A 19,271-nucleotide genomic window follows, 5' to 3' on the forward strand; every position below is an offset into this window, starting at 1 on the left:
CTGGTCGTGTAAATCTTTGAAAAAAAATCATCATTGATATAACGCGAGCAGAAGGAACATTCAGCTGTGCTGTAACTTGATATATAAGAATCAATTATACAACTTTATTGTGAATTCGAATATCACAGTTTATAATGTACCGTAGCTCGACTGTCATCGACTGATCAGAATCGTATTCGGTCAGCCAAGGAACCTTCTCTCAAAGAGGGAGATTGACTGACTCAAATGTTATTGTCTGCTCTAACCGTTTTTGAGAGGTTTCTTCTTCTTCTTTCCCTTGACTACCGCCTTCATCATTGTAAAGATTCTGTAGACTATAAGGGGGGTTTGAAGTGCACCGTGTAAAAAAAAAAACAATCAGAATGGCAAGCTGCAACGATGCAAACAAAGCAAGTTTTGTGGGCTTCCCAGCAGAAATACTGTTGCACATTTTATCCAAACTTGACTTCAGAAGCTTGGTCAGGTATGACCAGTTTTTATTCAGTCTTCAATTTCTAAGTTCATTCATTGGATGCCTATAATATTATTATACATATGAACACTTTTTTTCGTGAGCTACCCAGCCCATGACTAGCAATGTGTTAACGCTTGTCTTGGGATGGAGAGTGTGACATTTTGGGGGGTTGGGTGGGGTGTGTGCATATATATATGTTGTTTGGTGGGGTGTGTGCTTATATATCTGTTGTGATGATCTCGTTTGGTTTGGGGTGTTGGATTGGTTGATCAACACAGCAGACAACAATACAGGCAGTCCTACTCCTACAGACAGCCAAATCGTTGACATTGTGGACAGCAAGACAGAGGAAAAAGTAGCTGAAATGGAAGATAGGCACCGAAGAAAGACCAACTTGATCATTTTCAAAATGAAAGAATGTGCAGCCACTGAATCTAGGGACAGGAAATCAGAAGACAGAGACAACAACAAAAATCTTGCAGCATCTGAATATCCCCCATCAACTAATAGACATCAGAAGACTGGGCAAGCCGAAGGAAAAGGGAAGCGAAGGCCCCCAGAGACCACTAAGACTAACCTTCGACTCTATGGCACAGAGAGATGAGACTCTGCGTACCTACCACAGAAAGAGAAAGGAAGAAGAAACCAAGGCTGCTGCAACAACCCCCATCTCTGGCATCAGCATGAGAAAGGACTTGACCCCTGCAGAACGCAAGAAAGAGACTACACTTTACAATGAACTGCAAACGAAGAGGGCCCAGACGTCAGGGGACGACAAAGCAAGATGGGTGAGGCGAAACAAGCGTGTGATCTACCTCGGGGAACCGCCGGATCAGGCGGCCCAGGGAGACTCGGAGTAAAAAAAACTCAACTCGCAATGTACATAGTTTTAAAACTTCATCAGTTCCCAAACTATTATCTAACCGCCAGAACAATACAGCCAATGCTTCCTTGAACTTACGTACGTGCCTCTTCAGCAATGCAGACTCATTACTGAACAAAAGGAGTGAACTACAAGCCCTTATCAGCATATACAAACCATCAGTAATCGGAATAACTGAAGTCAAACCAAAGAACACAAGATATGCAGTACAGGAGTGCGAGGTAGCCATTGATGATTATGACCTTTTTTATAACCTCACGGACAAGAAAGGACAGGGAATGTGCTTATATGTAGACAGCAACTTCAAGTCTTCCCAGATAGAAGTTCAAGACAACGACTTTGAAGAACAAATATTAGTCGAATGTCGTCTGGATGGCTCAGATAAACTTCTGATTGGATTGATATACAGAAGCCCAAACTCTCCCCCGGAAAACACAGAAAAACTCAACAAACTGATTGTGGACTTGGGCAAACAGAAGCAGAACTCCCACATTCTCCTGATGGGTGACTTTAACCACAAAATGGCAAAATAGGACCTGCAATTGTAGGGAGGAACACCAGGCGCAGAAATTCCTCAAAGCCACCCAAGATGCATATCTCACCCAGCACCAGAAGGAACCAACCAGATTTAGGCAAGGACAGAACCCCAGCCCAGATGACTTGGTCTTCACCAACCGAGAGGAGATGATAGACAGCATCACAACACAAGCCGGACTAGGAAGAAGCAACCATGTGACTCTCATCATCAGCTTCTCATGTTCTTACGATAAGCGAGAACCAGCAAGGAAGAAGACAAAGTTTGAAGAGGGAAACTACGAAGAAATGAATTTGGACCTCACTGAAGCAGACTGGGACAAACTTCTCTCCAACAAGTCAGTTGAAGAAACCTGGAAAACCATCAGGTATGAGATCCAGAAAGCTGTATATAAGCACATCCCAACAGTGATGACATCAGGAAGAACTACCCAGAAATGGATGGACCCGAAAACACTAAGCACTGTTCGAAACAAACACAGACTCTTCAGAAAATGGAAAAAATCACGAGACCCTCGAGACGAGCAGGAATACCGTAGCGCAAATAACCATGCCAGAAGAGCGTGCCACAAAGCGAAGAGAGGTAGAGAGGAAAAGGTGGCAGCCAACACAAAGAAAAACAGCAAAGTCTTTTAGTCGTATGTCAAATGGAAAACCAAATGCAGGTCAGGCATTGCAGATTTGAAAAAAGCTGACAGGAAAAAAATGACAACAGACAAAGAAAAGGCAGACGTTCTAAACAAATTTTTTCAAAGAGTCTTCACCCAGGAAGAAAAGGAGAACCTACCACCACCCCCCGAGTACAGCATTCAGGAAATACTGCAAGAGGTAAACATCACTGAAGCAGATGTGAAAAAGGAACTTCAAAATCTGAAAGCAAACAAGGCACCTGGGCCCGACGGAATCCACCCCATGGTGATGGCGAAAGCAGCAGGGTCTCCAGCACATCTATTCTGTCTCACTCTGGATCATGGGGAAATTCCTAAAGATTGGAAAGAAGCCACAGTCACTCCTATCTATAAGAGAAAAGGAAGCCGACAGCAGCCAGAAAACTACTGACCTGCCAGCCTGACCTGTATCCTGTGCAAGGTAATGGAAACGCTCCTGAGGGCACAAATAATGAATCACCTACAGCGCAATGAACTACTCTGTGAAGAGCAACATGGATTTGTTCAGGGGAAATCTTGCGTGACCAATCTACTGGAAGCTCTTGATGACTGGACCAGGCTGATAGACTCCGGCAGCAGCATTGACGTGTATATGGCCTTCCAAAAAGCCTTTGACACTGTACCGCACCGTCGTCTGCTGAAGAAAGTTGAAGCCCACGGAGGAAAAGACCCAAAACTCAACTGGATATCAGCCTTCCTTGGTGACCGAAAACAACGAGTCAGAATCAATGGAACTTTCTCAGACAAAGTAGCAGTCACAAGCGGTATCCCTCAAAGCAGTGTACTAGGACCAATCCTGTTTGTCATCTACGTCAGCGATCTACCGAAACATGTACAAAACACCATCAAACTGTTTGCAGATGACACAAAAATCTATGCCGCTAGCGACAACCAGGAATCGACCGCATCTCTTCAACAGGACCTAGACAGCCTCCAGAAATGGTCAAACGATTGGCTTCTGAGATTCCACCCACAGAAATGCAAAGTGATGAAAATCGGCACACGAAAATCAAAAGCATCGTACCATATGAAGCATGTAGATGCTGAAACCAGAACCATCAGAGAAATACCCTTGGCAGAAAGTGAGGTGGAAGCGGACCTCGGTGTTCAAGTTGATAATGACCTCAAACTTAAGCAGCACGTGGACAGTGTCACGGCAAGAGCGAACAGTGTAATTGGCATCATCCGCAGAACCTTCGAGTTTTTAGACTGCAAGCTCTTCATCCAGCTTTCCAAAACAATAGCGAGGCCTATCCTCGAGTATGCACAAACTGTGTGGCAACCTAGACACAAGACATTATGCAAGCAGCTAGAGGACGTGCAGCGCCGAGCCACAAAGCTGATCTCCTCGATCAGTGAGCTACCTTAGTCAGAAAGACCAGAGCGATTCGGCCTGCCTAGCCTGGAACACAGACGACTCAGAGGGGATATGATAGATACCTTCAAGTATGTCCACGGACTCCACAGAACTGAAAAACCAAAACTTGAAACCGCAGAGGAATCAGGCACCAGAGGAAACGCGAAGAAACTGTTCCCGCACCACACCCACTGCGACACCAGGAAACAATTCTTCAGTGAAAGGATCACCAAGACATGGAACAGTCTCCCAGACGAAGTGGTCCTGGCACCGTCGGTGAATGCCTTCAAGAACAGACTGAATGTCTACTGGAAGAACAAGCCAGACAAGTACAATCCATCTTGCCAATAAGCCACGCATGCAAAGTTTAGTATGTACAACTGATGACCCACACGGAGCGATGAACAGATCTTCAAGACCTAAAACATCGTACAGTTCAAGTTCAAGTTGGGGTGCTGTGATGTTAGTGTTGTGATATAAGATTGCATCATTTTGATGTTATGTGTTTTGTTATACATGTATTTTGTGTGTGGTGTTTTTGTGTTTGTGTATAGAAATAGTGATGGAATTTGATTTGATGTTTGTGCGGGATTATGCTTATGGAACTTTGGAAGCTTGTCATTTTGATGCTTGAATGCATTTTTTGCACATTGATTTTCACATTGCGTAATGCAGTTGGGCATGTTTTGAAGGGAGGGTTGATGTGTGGATTGATTTGTTATTATTGTTATCATTATTGTTGTTGTAAAGCTTTGTCAGTAATGTAAGCACCTTAAAGTTATTTGGCATGCGCATGTTTATCTGTGTATAAAGGTTAAAACTGCCCATGTTTTCCCAGCATTCTTCAGCCGAAAGTGTGGTAGAAATAAAGATGGTTACTGATGGCAGATTAATAGGAAGACTTTAGCGTAGAGGGAGTGGTCATGGTGGTGATGCTGATGTCTTGAAATTTTAGAAGGTGATTTCATCTTACGAGAGTTCAGTGTGTCACGTGGTTTCACTTTCAGACTTGGGCGGACATGTAAAAAGTTATGGGAAATTTCTTGCGATGACTCGCTGTGGAAACAACAATGTAAGACTGAATATCTGCTGACAGAGTGAGTAAAACCGTTTGTGATGTAAATATTTAATTGCATACAAGATGTAATTTGTAATGTACATGGAGACTCTCTCTCTCTCTCTCTCTCTCTCTCTCTCTCTCTCTCTCTCTCACTTTCTCTTTCTCTCTCCATGCTATCTCTCTCTCTTTCTCTCTCCCCACTTTAATTCACTCCTCTCATTCTACTTTAATTGTGTAATGTTATGAATGTCAAATTATTATTATGTATATATATGTATCCATGATCTGTAAATCATAAATGTAATGTACATGATCTGATGTATAATTCTAGTTGTTGGTGTTTTTGTTTTTGTTTTATTTCCCTTTGAGGACTAGATGAGAAAAAGCATTGTCTTACTTTATTAGGCTCAGAAAAATTCTTCAAATTCTCTCTCTCTCTCTCTGTGTCTCTGTCTGTCTGTCTCTCTCTCTCTCTCTCTCTCTCTCTCTCTCTCTCTCTCTCTCTCTCTCTCTCTCTCTCTCTCTCTCTCCACAAGTGTCCAGAGCTCCAAGCCTCTCTCCGACCCCAGTCCTCCCTGTCTTCACATTGTCTGTGTCTCCCCCTTTCTCCCCAAAACCCCACCCTCCACCCTTTATCTTTACCTCCCTCACCCTTCTCTCACTATGCTGATATAGAATAGAATATAGAATATGTACTAGTGCACCGGGGTCACAAGGATTAGGAATATTGGGGGGAGATAGTAGATAAAAGGTACAAACATAAATCAAAAATTATACACAAACACAAATACAGTAGAATTTAGGACACATAGTGACATACATGTGCATATCAATATGAGAACTTGTGCACACAAACACACTCACACACACACACACACACACACACACACACACACACACACACTTAAACATAAGCTGCAATTTGTATTAGTTCAGCTTAACAACCTCGGTTGAATTATGTGTGTGTGTGCTGTTTTGCCAAACAGAAAGGATGCCGACACAAAATCATGGTATCACCTGTTTCGTTGGTACCACAATCGGATCGGTCGTTATCACTGTCCTTCTGAATACCGCACCATGCGTCGACTGTGGAACAGGCTGGAGAAGTATCTGAGAAAAAATGACCCACAGATATTGGAATCTCTTAGAGGTGAGATACAATTATACTATATACAATATTTGTTGCTTTGTAAAAAAAAAAAAAAAAAAAAAATTTAATTCTATGTGTCTTTGTGTCTTTCTTCTTACTGGACCAGCACGTGAATCTTTCGCAATCTCTGTATCATTTGCATCAGATCCAACTCTTGTTCTTTGTTCTTTTTTTTTTTTTTTTTAAAGAAGAGTACAAACCGATTTTTGAAAAAATTGTCAATTTAAAATCAGTTTTGTTAACTGGAATCAGTCAGTCTGCTTTCATTGTAGAAGCCAATAATTTGCATCATTTTGAGAGTGTAATGATTTAGATGTTTCTGCTTCTTTTATATTGTGGTCTCAATTTTGCCTCCCTGTCCATTCAAATGAAGAGCTTTTCAACTGGAAGTGGAAGTACCAAATGAAATGACTGACAAACTGGGCAAGCCCTTTGTACACCAACAATAATGATGATAATCATTATGGTCACAGGTGTTAATGAAAAGTAACTGATAAAACTACTAGAACTAGTAGAAGTTTTTTGGAAATGTGTTATTGTCGGCTGGATTTAATAAAAGCATAGAGGTTGGTGGCTTTACATTAAAAAAAGTTCTGAGTTCTCATTCTCTCTCTCTCTCTCTCTCTCTCTCCTCTCCCTCCCTCTCTCTTTCTCTCTCACTCTCTCTCTCTCTCTCTCTCTCTCTCTCTCTCTTTCTCTCATCTCTGTGACTTCTTCCTTCCTAAACCTTCAGATTGCTGGACAAAAGGCAGTAACGCAACCACAACAAGAAAACTATAATTTCATATGAATATAGTGTAATTTTGTTCCTGTGTTCAGAGATTTGTGCAGTGGTTTACTTTGTGTTGTGTCACTACAGGTCCATGTGATATCAGTGAGATCCTGATTGCGGAGGAGAAATTGAAGTGTCGCTTCCCTGCAGACCTGCGCTCTTCCCTCCTCATTCACAATGGCCAGCAGATGACCAGCACAACTGGGTGAGAAGCCTTTTTGTTGTTGTTGTTGTTTGACATTTTTGTTTTTCCTTTTTCTTTTTCTGCTTTCTTTTGAAATGTAATTGATAGGGTTTTCTTTGGTCCTGGAAAACTGGAAAATTCCCACTAGATCTTTTAGGGGGAAAAAAAGTTAGGTTTTGTGAGTTGGGTGGCAGACAAGAGTGGTGGCTTGTACAAAGTCTCCCCCCCCCCCCCCCCCCCCCTCCAAAACTCACAACATTTGCAGTTTAAAATGCAAGGAAACACTAAAACCATGTGTGTGTGTGTGTCAATTTATAGGTAGAAGAAGTAAGTCAGGTAATTCAGCATGGTCATGATCTGTTCGCTCCGGATTTAGAGATTTGAATTGTGCCGCTGTTGACTTTTTTAAAATCATTATTGACTAAATCCATTGTAATGATAAACATTTGATTGAGATTCCATAAGATAGCAAAGTTTTAGCATTCAGTGTGAATGGTATGGATTGTGCAGTCATTTTATGTCTGTGTGTGCATATTCATGACCAGCACAAAAACAGAAGGAAGTGGCATCTGTGGAAAAACACATGACCACAAACACGGATCTAAAAAAGTCAAAGTCAAAACTCATTTGTTTAAAAAAAAAGGTTTATTGTACTTGTAGTTTCTGTACCTTTATCATATAACATTTATTATACAGAAAATAATGTTTTCAAAATTGTGCACACAGCATAGCTTCAAATCCCTAACTTATCCCTGACGCTGTATACTGTGAAACCTGCCTCACATGTTCTAAAGGAACAGTCTTTGCTAAACCCAATTTTTTGTTGTATGACCTCGTGCTGTAATGGAACAGTTGTTCTAATGTTTGTAACTGAGTTTATTTATAATGGGTGGGGAGCAACAAAGAAGAGGAAGGTGATGTAGCTGGTGGACCTCTTGACGAGCAGTATGAATGAACTGTGCTGTGTGTCCTATGTGCTGTATTATACCCTACAAATGGAAAATTCTGTGTTCCAACTCCAAGGTATGCAAGGTATGGAGTGATGGCCTAGAGGTAACTTGCCCGCCCAGGAAGCGAGAGAATCTGAGCGCGCTGGTTCGAATCACGGCTTAGCCGCTGATATTTTCTCCCCCTCCACTAGACCTTGAGTGGTGGTCTGGATGCTAGTCATTCGGATGAGACGATAAACCGAGGTCCCGTGCGCAACATGCACTTAGCGCACGTAAAAGAACCCACGGCAACAAAAGGGTTGTTCCTGGCAAAATTCTGTAGAAAAATCCACTTCGATAGGAAAAACAAATAAAAACTGCACGCAGGAAAAAATACAAAAAAAATGGGTGGCACTGTAGTGTAGCGATGCGCTCTCCCTGGGGAGAGCAGCCCGAATTTCACACAGAAAAATCTGTTGTGATAAAAAGAAATACAAATACAAATACCATTTCACAACAAGGTGAAACCCAACCTCCATCCCCAACCCCTATGCTGCATGTTGTATGACAGATTATAATGATGATAATTGAATAATGATAATGATAATACAACAATGCTGTTGCTTCTACCAACAACTGTGGTAAATTGATACCAATGCTGTTTGTGTGATTACAGTCTGCTGGGCTGTGTGACCATGACATCAGATTACAGTTCAGAGGGATTAGTAGACGCAGCGTCCATGGCCAGAGAGAGTGGGGTATCGGTATTAGAAGTTTGGTTTTCACAAGTCTGTTTCAGGGCGTTGATGGGCTAGCAATTTTGTGTCTCAAGTGCTTTTCAGTTTATGAGTATATAGGTCTGGTTTCATTGAGTTGCCGTTTTAAGATGTCAGGATAAAAAAAACCCAATCCTTTTGTGCAATTAAAAAAAACAAGATGATTTAAAATTTTGATCTGCTCAATTGGTATGCTATCTGTGTGTAAACATATGTCAGTGTCAAGTGTTAAGAAAAAAAATGGTGTGTTGGTGGATGGTGGTGATAAATGATAATCAGTCATATCTGACATATATATACACATTTATGGCACAGTAGTGTGTTTGTTGTTGTTGTTTTTGTTGGGTTTTTTTTACTTTGCATAGAAGGTTCTGTTATCTCTTGAACATCATCGCCATAACAGTTCCACACTAGATACCACATCAGAACAGCAAAATAGCTTATGGCACATTTTGCAGTTGCAATATGTGTACAAAATGGTAATAGTTTGCAAGGGCATTTCTTATTTATAAACAAAGAAAAACTCAAAACAAACAAGCAAGGAAAAAAGAAAGAAAAAAATTCTCAACTCTTAAACATGGAGTAACACATGACACCTCTATTCTTAATTTGTAGCACACTTTGACAGTCAGATTACATGGATCACAGGGAACACCAGAACAACAGACTCACTCATTATTCAGAGTTGTTGTTGTTTTATTTTAATTGAAGCTGAAAGAACTGCTGACTGTCATGACATTTCTGTCAAATGAAACTTTTTTCTTTTCTTTTTTTTTTCCCACTCCAGCGACTGTGGGATGACCTGCCAGGCTGTGTCCCCATCACCTGCAACACGTTTGATGATGATTCTGATCCCCGCCAGTACCTGGCTGTGAAAGACGAGGCAGGCTTCACTGTTGGAGAGGTGTTCTCCCCTGTCATGCACTCAGGGACGGTGCCAGTGACCAACACAGACATCTTCATTACAGGTGAATTGGGGATGTTTGTTTGTTTGTCTTGTCAAATCAAACATTTGGCATCATATACTATTGATGAACCCTTTGGTGCGCTGTAGTTTGAACGATGGCGAGTTCTTCAACCAGTTCAGTCTCACTTTAGATCATGCTATACAAGACAGCAAGCTGCAAGTCTAATTAAAAGTCAGTTGGCAGAAAATGATTTTGCCGCTGACAGTGACAGTGGAGAAGAGTTCATGCCACATGGCAGCGAAAAAAACAAGTACCCCACATTCCCACTGGCTGTTTTGCTTTACAGCTGGTTTTCAGCTGTACTGTGCAGCTGACTTAGCTGGCTAGCAGCTGTTAGCATCTTGAACATAGCTGGCGATGTAAGGGTTTAGCACATGTATGCACGCTTTGCACACATACACAGAGCAGGCACACATATCAATCAGTGTATGATTGAATGCCAACCCTGAAGATGATGGTATCAAGATGATGCTAGTATCATCATCTGCATTACATTGTTGTTATTATCAGTATTGTGCTTTTGTTACCATTGATGTTGGTGTGCTGTCCCTATTTCTGTGGTGTCTGGTTTGTTGCAGGCACCAGTTACAAGGAATGGTTTGAAGATCTGGTGATCAAACTGGAGACTAACGCATTCCCTCGCATTGACAACAGAATCCACCGGTAATGCAGTGGCTGCCCATTGTCTTGGAAACTGAGACATTTTACTTTGTTAAGAAAGTTCAGTGAACAAAGCAGACAGGGTTGAATCGTCCTGGTTCTGTGATTAAGCTATTTGTAGTCAGCAGCAATTGTAATCAGCAGTAGACATAGCAAGTGGAATCTGTTGTTTTTTTTCAGGGGGTGGGGAGTTTTGTAGTTGTTTTTTTGCCTTCTTTTTTTATTTTAGTCAGAAGAAGCAAAAGAATATTGTTGTAATGTTGTAATTTTTTAACCCGACATGACAGCAGTGCAGGTTCTCCCCCACTGGGAGGCCTGGTCACAGCTTAGTACTTATGATTCTGTGAACTCCTGGCACTCCCAGGTAGTTACAGATACCAGGTAATTATGAACTCATAGCACTCCTCAACACAGCCTAGTCTTATTTGCCTTAAAAGACTTAAGAAGGATCATGTCATGAACTGTGTTTTGTATGTTTTTACCCTTTTTTTTTCTTCATAATTTAAGATGTGATAGTTTTGTGTTAAATGTGGTTGAATGTTTATAGTTGGGCAGTCCTGATATGGCCCTGTGCGGTCAGCTAGACTGTAATCAGCAATGTCAAATGTCCCAGGTGAATCTAGGAACTGTTGGTTCTCCCAGGTAATTCTATGAAGTCCTGGCATTCCCATGTGAATAATTGAAATCCTTGCATTCCCAGGTTATTCTGTGAACTCTGGCACTCACAGGTAATTCTATGAAATCCTGGCTCTCTTGGGTAATTCAGTCAAATCCTGGCACTTGCAGGGAGCTTTGCCAGGCAAGAGAAGGGCACACAGTATAGGGTCCATTCATTACGAGTGTGAGAAGACCTTGTATGGCAAATTGACAGAACTAAATGCATTTATTCAGCATGAAGTTTCACAATGGGTCATTTTCTGTGCACCCACAACATGCAATGAAACATCTCCCCCAAAACTTAGATTTTACATTCAGATATCCAGAAATTCTGAGGAATTAGTAGGTTTATTACAATTCTTGCTGAATGTTCTTTTGAAGCATTGCTTCTGAGTACAGATTTCAGAAGTGAATTAGGTGTGTGTGTGTGTGTGTTGTAAACTGATGAATACACATACCCATTATAGCATTTGTTGAATTGGGGGCTGGAGGGGGTGTCCCATGGTATTCAGTTGGGTTGCAAACAACATAATTTGATTTGAATATGAACACAGTGGGTACAGACCCAGTCTCTCAGTCAACTGAAACGCTACCTTTCCTCTACAGACACTACAGTCCCACCATATTATTATCTGGGCAAAAGGAAAGAACAAATTATTCACTGTCGTCTGAGACTTGGTATGAGCGAATTAAACTCTGGCCTGTATAATAGACATATAAAGAATGACCCATCATGTGCTTGCAGTTTTCCACAAGAGACAGCTGAGCATTTTCTATTGCACTGCCCGAACCACAACATACATAGAGCAAACACTATTCATAATCTCCCACAAGAACATATCACTGTACATAACTTACTACTTGGTAACACCTCCTTAAGTCTTGAGATAAATGTCAGCATCTTTGAAACTGTTCATAAGCTCATTACTCAAAGCGAACGATTTGATCCCTAATACATATGTATATATATAGATTGTGTGGGTGTGTGTGGATGGGCATGAGTGTACATATGCATAATTATATCCATATATGTTTGCATGCATCTAATTAAAGGTTTATAACGATGAGTAATATCCTTTCTGAATGCATATATGTAAGTGCATGTGCCTGAAAAAGTGCTACCCTTTCATTTGCCAGCTCATGATATGAATACATGATGGCGTGCTTGCCTTTTTTTTTTCCCGCGGGACGGTTGGCCTTCGCCGCTTTGTCGGTCAAGTTAAGTCTTGCTGTGCTTGTGCCCCAGCGTTGATGCTTCTTGTTCTCTCTCTATTGACTTCTTCCTCCACCACTCATTTATTATTCATTTTCTCTACTTTATTTATATCTCAGCTTAGTTTTGTTCAAAACTCATATATGTTCACGTCTTAACTTCTAGTTATGATGACATCCGTCACATATTCAGTATGTACATGTGTCAGGTCAGGACTTTATATAAGATTTTCTTGTTGTCCTGTTCATCGATATCTGTGTTGTATTGTGACATGTTCCAAATAAAATACTGTTTAAACCAACACTGGGTACATTTCAGTCTATTTTCTTTCACCCAAAAGTAGGGTAAAGAAGGATAGCAAGTGGACCAACCAGCTGAACATAATAAACCTGAAGAATATTCAACCATAACTTGAAGAACAACATTCATACACATATATTTATCCATTATCTGGGAATTAAATCTGCCTGGTTCAGCAGAACATGGTGTCCATAATAATATTTTGACTTGCATTGTGATGCAATGTTCTTGGTTTCTTTGCTGGGTGGTGGTTTTATTGTTCTTATTTCACAATATATTGTTTATACATTTTTCATATGCTGTTCATGACTGGTGTAAATACTTAAATTATTCATGAGATGCTTTTGAAATATTTCTTGGTTGTTTGATCTTAAAAAAGATGAGAAAAGAAGACGGGGAAAAAAAGGTTCAGCATGGAAACTGAATACAGAACATGTATTGTGCAGATTTGAGCATGACCCTGACTGTGTAGCAAGGTCCTATGACTGCTTCACTGTGAAAGTGTCCACCTGTTTCCAGCCGGAATACAGCACCATCAATCCCTGTCACTTCTTGCACGTCTACAGAATTACGTGAGTAACTTTTAGGGACTGAGTATGTGTTTAACTGAAGTACAGAATGAGCAAGTGTGTTAGCAAGGGAGTGAGGTTAAGATGGTGTGTGAATGAATTTGTAGGTAGGTGAATGTGTACATATGAGCATGCACCTGTCATGTGAGTGTGAAACTGTGTGTGTGATTGGAAGCGTTTGTAATCCTCCTTTGCTTGTCTGCTGTTTTTCACGAAAAATCTGTATCTTCTTTGCATGCAAGCCTTAACATTTCTGCCCAGCAGTTACATTCATGCTTGACAATTAATGAATCTCTGTCATTATCCATTTGTTGCACTACCCACACATTCTGACATATGAAGGATTATCTTTATTCAGTGTTTTGTTTTGTTTTTATTTGAGGGTGGGGGGGGGCGGGGTATTTTGTGTTTTTTTTTAGAACATAACCCTCACATCGTAGCAGTCCTTAACCATTTTATGCCTGTGTATGATTGGAGACATATAGTATGGGATATTAAGGCATATTATGCACCTAAAAGACTTATTTTTTAGGTTTACAATATTGTTTTCTGTTGTGGTTTGCATTCAACAGTCAGAAGAACGTTAAAAAGAAGGGGGTGTGGGGGGCGGATGGGGAAAGAAAAATCGGGGGGAACAGGTTGAAGGGCCTAATATAAAAATGAAACAAGAAAGATGAAATGCCCCTCGCCCCCCCCCCCACCCCCCCCCCCTCCCCCTCCTTCCCCCCTGTGGGTGCAGAATGTCCATGGATGAAAGCGCACCTCCCAGCCTGTCATGCCAGCTGGAAACGCGACATTGGATCATCACAGACATGGACGGCTCTGAAGAGAGAGTGGACGGAGAGGGAGTTGTGGGTGAGTCCTTTCCTGTGTATATTGAGTCCTTTCCTGTGCTGATTGAGTCCTTTCCAGTGCTTGTGATAGATTGAGTCCTCTCCAGTGCTTGTGACAGATTGAGTCCTCTCCAGTGCTTATTGAGTCCTTTCACGTGCTTGTAACAGACTGTCCTTTCTTGTGCTGGTGACAGATTGAGACCTTACTTGTGCTTGTGACAGATTGAGTCCTTTCCTGTACTTATTGAGTCCTTTCCTGTACTTACTGAGTCCTTTCCTGTGCTTGTGACAGAATGAGTCCTTTCCCATGCTTTTGACAGATTGAGTCCTTTCTTGTGCTGGTGACAGATTGAGTCCTTTCCTGTAATTATTGAGTCCTTTCCTGTGCTTGTGACAGAATGAGTCCTTTCCCGTGCTTTTGACAGATTGAGTCCTTTCCTGTGCTTTTGACAGATTGAGTCTTTTCCTGTACTTATTGAGTCCTTTCCTGTGCTTGTGACAGATTGAGTCCTTTCCTGTGCTTGTGACAGATTGAGTCTTTTCCTGTACTTATTGAGTCCTTTCCTGTGCTTGTGGCAAAATGAGATTTTTCCTGTGCTTGTGACAGATTGAGTCCTTTCCTGTGCTTGTGACAGATCGAGTCCTTTCCTATACTTATTTAGTCCTTTCCTGTGCTTGTGACAGATTGAGTCCTTTCCTGTGCTTGTAACAAAATGAGTCCTGTGCTTGTGACAGAATGAGTCCTTTTCAGTGCTTATTGAGTCCTTTCTTGTGCTTTTTACAGATTGAGTCCTTTCCTGTGCTTGTGACAGATTGAGTCCTTTCCTGTGCTTTTGACAGATTGAGTCCTTTCCTGTGCTTATGACAGAATGAGTCCTTTCCTGTGCTTGTGACAGATTGAGTCCTTTCCTGTGTTTGTGACAGATTGAGTCTTATCCTGTACTTATTGAGTCCTTTCCTGTGCTTGTGACAGAATGAGTCCTTTCCTGTGCTTGTGACAGATTGAGTCTTTTCCTGTGCTTGTGACAGATTGAATCCTTTCCTGTGCTTGTGACAGATTGAGTCCTTTCCTGTGCTTGTGACAGATTGAGTCCTTTCCTGTGCTTGTGACAGAATGAGTCCTTTCCTGTGCTTGTGACAGATTGAGTCTTTTCCTGTACTTATTGAGTCCTTTCCTGTGCTTGTGGCAAAATGAGATTTTTCCTGTGCTTGTGACAGATTGAGTCCTTTCCTGTGCTTGTGACAGATCGAGTCCTTTCCTATACTTATTTAGTCCTTTCCTGTGCTTGTGACAGATTGAGTCCTTTCCTGTGCTTGTAACAAAATGAGTCCTGTGCTTGTGACAGATTGAGTCCTTTTCAGTGCTTATTGAGTCCTTGTGCTTTTTACAGATTGAGTCCTTTCCTGTGCTTGTGACAGATTGAGTCCTTTCCTGTGCTTTTGACAGATTGAGTCTTTAACTGTGCTTTTGACAGATTGAGTCCTTTCCTGTGCTTGTGACAGAATGAGTCCTTTCCTGTGCTTGTGACAGATTGAGTCCTTTCCTGTGTTTGTGACAGATTGAGTCTTATCCTGTACTTATTTAGTCCTTTCCTGTGCTTGTGACAGATTGAGTCCTTTCCTGTGCTTGTGACAGAATGAGTCCTTTCCTGTACTTATTGAGTCCTTTCCTGTGCTTGTGACAGAATGAGTCCTTTCCTGTGCTTATTGAGTCCTTTCCTGTGCTTGTGACAGATTGAGTCCCTTTCCTGTGTTTGTGACAGATTGAGTCCTTTCCAGTGCTTATTGAGTCCTTTCCTGTGCTTGTGACAGATTGAGTCCTTTCCTGTGCTTGTGACAGATTGGAGTCCTTTCTTGTGCTTGTGACAGAATGTTTCCTTTCCTGTATAAGTGACAGATTCAATCCTTGCCCATGTTCTTTCCTTTGCTTGTGAGAGATCGAGTCATTTCCTATGTTTGCGACATACTTTTACATGTTTTTGTTCTATGGGAGGCATTTTGAGCTTTCAATATTTATATCTTTATTATGAACAAATTGTACAAGTGGATAGGTCTATTATTGTGAATGAATTGTGCAGGTGGGTGTACTATTGTGAATGAATTGTGCAGGTTGATCTATTATTTTGAATGAATTATGCAGGTGCATTTATTATTGTGATGGAATTGTAAAATTGCGTGTGAATGACTGGTGTGAAAGCACTTTGATTTGTCTCTGCACAAGATTCAGCGCTACCTAAATACTTAATATTATCATTAATTGTGCAGGTGGGTCTATAATTGTGAATGAATTGTGCAGGTGGATGTATTATTGTCAGTGAACCATGCAGATGAATTAAATGTTGTTCATGAATTATGCAGATGACTTTATTATTGTGATTGAATTGAAATTCTGCTGAAGAAACCCACTCTTCCAGGTGCACAAATATATGCAAATGTGTACACTCAAGGCCTAAGCACATGTGGTGTAGCAGCATACATGGTTTTGTCCAAACGCAGTGATGCCTCTTTGAGAAACTAGAACTGAAGCGTGGGATTGTGCAGGCGAGTTTCCCATCATGAAGCCTGGGGTGAGCTGCGCCTGGATCAGCTGTGTGCAGTTCTCCACAACTTATGGCAACATGACTGGCTCCTTCACCATGAAGAACCTGCAGTCTGGTCAGCAGTCCTGTTTGGTTTTTTGTTGTTGGTTGTTTTTGTTTTTATAATTTATGGCAAATAACTACACACACACACACACATATATATATATATATGTGTGTGTGTGTGTATGTGTGTGTTTGAAAAGTACAAACTTGCGGATGTAACAAAAATATTTATTTCTGCTTGAGCATGCACACACATTTCTGATACATGCAGTGTGTACATTTATGCATGCCTGTAAATGTATACCAAGCTTGCACACATATGAACATACTTCCTTTGTACAGACATACATACGTAACATATCCATAGAAATAACAGTAATGCAAATTATTATAATAAAACCGCACACACAAAAAACAAAAATCAACACTCCAACAGCTAAAACCTTACAGACACAGAAACATGTAAACAATAAGTGCTCCTCAAAGTTGTAAGCTCTTTCAAAATCATTATCAGTTAATACTGAAGGTAATTAGTTAATTAAAAGAAAAGAAAAGAAACTAGGTTATTCTTTTGCATAATATGCTGGATTTTCTTTTGAGACTCCTTCATTATCACTTCAAAACAGAACAGCATCTTCATATCTCATTGATTTGCTACTTAATCTGAACCCTCCTGCAGTGTTGACCTTTCTTATCATTGTTAAAATTCAGATTTCAAAGATACCTGTGTGTGGCAGTCCCAGTTCATTTGTAGACAGTTTGTGACTCACGTCTAGGCATCTGATAAAGTTGAAAGTCTTTGGGGAATGCCAGAGGGGGGGGGTGTCCAGGGGGCCCACAGTCCCTGTTTCCATAATTGTAGGTGGTCCTTGAATACCTTGAGAGGGTTTCCCAATGCTGCACATTCTAATGAAACATGTATTGCTACAGACATACAAAGGCAGGCTTAATAGTTTGTTTCAGTGCCAAGAAGTGGTAAAGGGAAATAAGTCTTCTTCATAGCAGATGATCCTTAGCATTATTCTGAAGTTCCCATACGGAATTTATATATATTTTTTATGTGTTCATTGTACAAATTTTTTTTTTTGGTATATCCAAGGGACCCACTTCATGAACACTTAATGCATCCTTTACATTTACAGTGTCAGGGATGTATATTTATGCATTATCAGAAACCCTGCACATTGGTAAACAAAGTAAGTGAACGAAATTACCTCATCTTGGTTGTACGAATGTCTGTGTGTTTGTGTGTGTAGTAAACTTGAACATTTGAATTTTCTCAGCAAGTGTAGGAAGTAAAGGAACCAGAACTTGGCAGGATGGGAGGTGTGCGTAAGACTTTAACAAAAAGAGTGTTAAAGGCCTTGCCTCTCTTGTTTTCTCTTGATTTCTCTTTTTACAAATATAGGGTGCAACTCAAAGCACAAGACCTGAAATCTGCTGATTGGGGAGGTATCTCATTTCAGACATAGATACACACACACACACACACACACATGATGCACCTGAACTGTTTTAGCACTGCAAGGGTTACAGCCCGTGCAGTCCTCCTTTGAGGTTTTAGCCCACATTAGTTTTAATTACACTCTCACTACTTCGACATCAGTGCAGACATCAGCAGGACCTCGTTCCTTTCCTGTCTTAAATACCAGTCTCTACAGGAGGGGTGAAAACAAAAGTATACATTGCTTCGTTACCTCCCTTCCTCTGATTACCTCCCTTCTGCCTGCAGTTCACCGATGGTCTCAAGAGTGCACAAATCACAAAAATATACAGATCTTACCAGATGATGCAGAAAGGTTAACTGCCTGAAATAATGAAGCAGCAGCATCTTTACTTGTACAAATTACATTGGATGAATGTTACTATGTTTCAGGAGAGAAGATGGAGATAGTCTGCCCCACTTTCCACCTGAAGTGTCTGCCATACAAACTGTTTTCTGAACGCAGAGAGATCATCCTCAGAAGGAAGAAGAATTTGTGATGATCACCTGAAGTTTTAGCACTCATTGTCTTGCCTTTTTAAGTTCAGACAGTGTGTTGATATGTGAGCACAAATGCGTGTTTGTTATGCGTGCAAGTTTTATTGGCGCTTTTCTCCTCTTTTTATGTTGTTCTGTGAACTGATAAATCCCTGTCTTAATGTCCATTGTTAGGCATCACTCTTATCATATTCCTTGATTTTTGTGTGTGTGTGTCTTTTCCCTTGCAGTGAAGGTTATAATATTTGTCACAAAAACACATGTAATTGAATTCCATTTCAGGTCATTAGAATCACAAAACACACAATCGGATTCCATCAAACCCAGTGAAGCATTACACAGTAAAAGCTACTTCAAAGAGTATACATGAACGTTGACAAGTCACTCATTTGAATTTATATCATTAGTAGCAAGGGATTTACATATTTTGCATTCCCCCTCTTCCAACACACACACACACACACATGTATCAATATACATAAACAGTTTAGGCTGACAGTAACTTTGAGAGAATAGGGTGTGACAATATTTTCCATGCTGCATTAGAAAAGGTGCACATTTCTCATTTCCCTCCCCTTTTATTGATATTACTTTTTATTTCCTGTTTTAAGATAGAAAAGTGTCACATCATTTTTATTGAATGAAGACAATATGAACTGCTCAGCATATGAAAACAAACATGTAGTTTTGTGCACAATAAAGAAATTGTCAACAGTTTGTGTGTATGTTGTTGTTCGG

At 40.7% G+C, this 19,271-nt stretch overlaps 1 protein-coding gene across 2 annotated transcripts; it reads left to right on the top strand.

Annotated features, from left to right (window-relative positions):
• The first annotated feature begins 153 nt into the window (after nucleotides 1-153).
• Nucleotides 154-19,250, top strand: LOC143297777 (F-box only protein 3-like). Of its 2 annotated transcripts, none has more exons than XM_076610256.1 (11): nucleotides 154-463; nucleotides 4,904-4,993; nucleotides 5,943-6,106; nucleotides 6,966-7,083; nucleotides 8,668-8,755; nucleotides 9,555-9,735; nucleotides 10,314-10,398; nucleotides 13,012-13,137; nucleotides 13,874-13,989; nucleotides 16,509-16,622; nucleotides 18,429-19,250. In XM_076610256.1, the coding sequence occupies exons 1-11, from the start codon at nucleotides 363-365 to the stop codon at nucleotides 18,533-18,535; spliced, it is 1,290 nt and encodes a 429-aa protein (XP_076466371.1). In that variant the 5' UTR covers nucleotides 154-362; the 3' UTR covers nucleotides 18,536-19,250. The 2 variants fall into 2 exon arrangements, with proteins under 2 accessions (XP_076466371.1, XP_076466372.1); XM_076610257.1 differs by having other exon boundaries at nucleotides 8,668-8,749.
• Nucleotides 19,251-19,271: the final 21 nt, after the last annotated feature.

The sequence above is a fragment of the Babylonia areolata genome, chromosome 23 (assembly GCF_041734735.1).
Source record: "Babylonia areolata isolate BAREFJ2019XMU chromosome 23, ASM4173473v1, whole genome shotgun sequence".
In the NCBI taxonomy this organism is placed as follows: Eukaryota; Metazoa; Mollusca; class Gastropoda; order Neogastropoda; family Buccinidae; genus Babylonia; species Babylonia areolata.

Coding starts and splice junctions, on each gene's coding strand:
- LOC143297777 (XM_076610256.1), top strand. CDS start 363: ATGGCAAGCTGCAACGATGCAAACAAAGCAAGTTTTGTGGGCTTCCCA. Junction 6,107..6,965: donor GATATTGGAATCTCTTAGAG/GTGAGATACAAT, acceptor GTGTCACTACAG/GTCCATGTGATATCAGTGAG. Junction 13,990..16,508: donor GGACGGAGAGGGAGTTGTGG/GTGAGTCCTTTC, acceptor GGGATTGTGCAG/GCGAGTTTCCCATCATGAAG.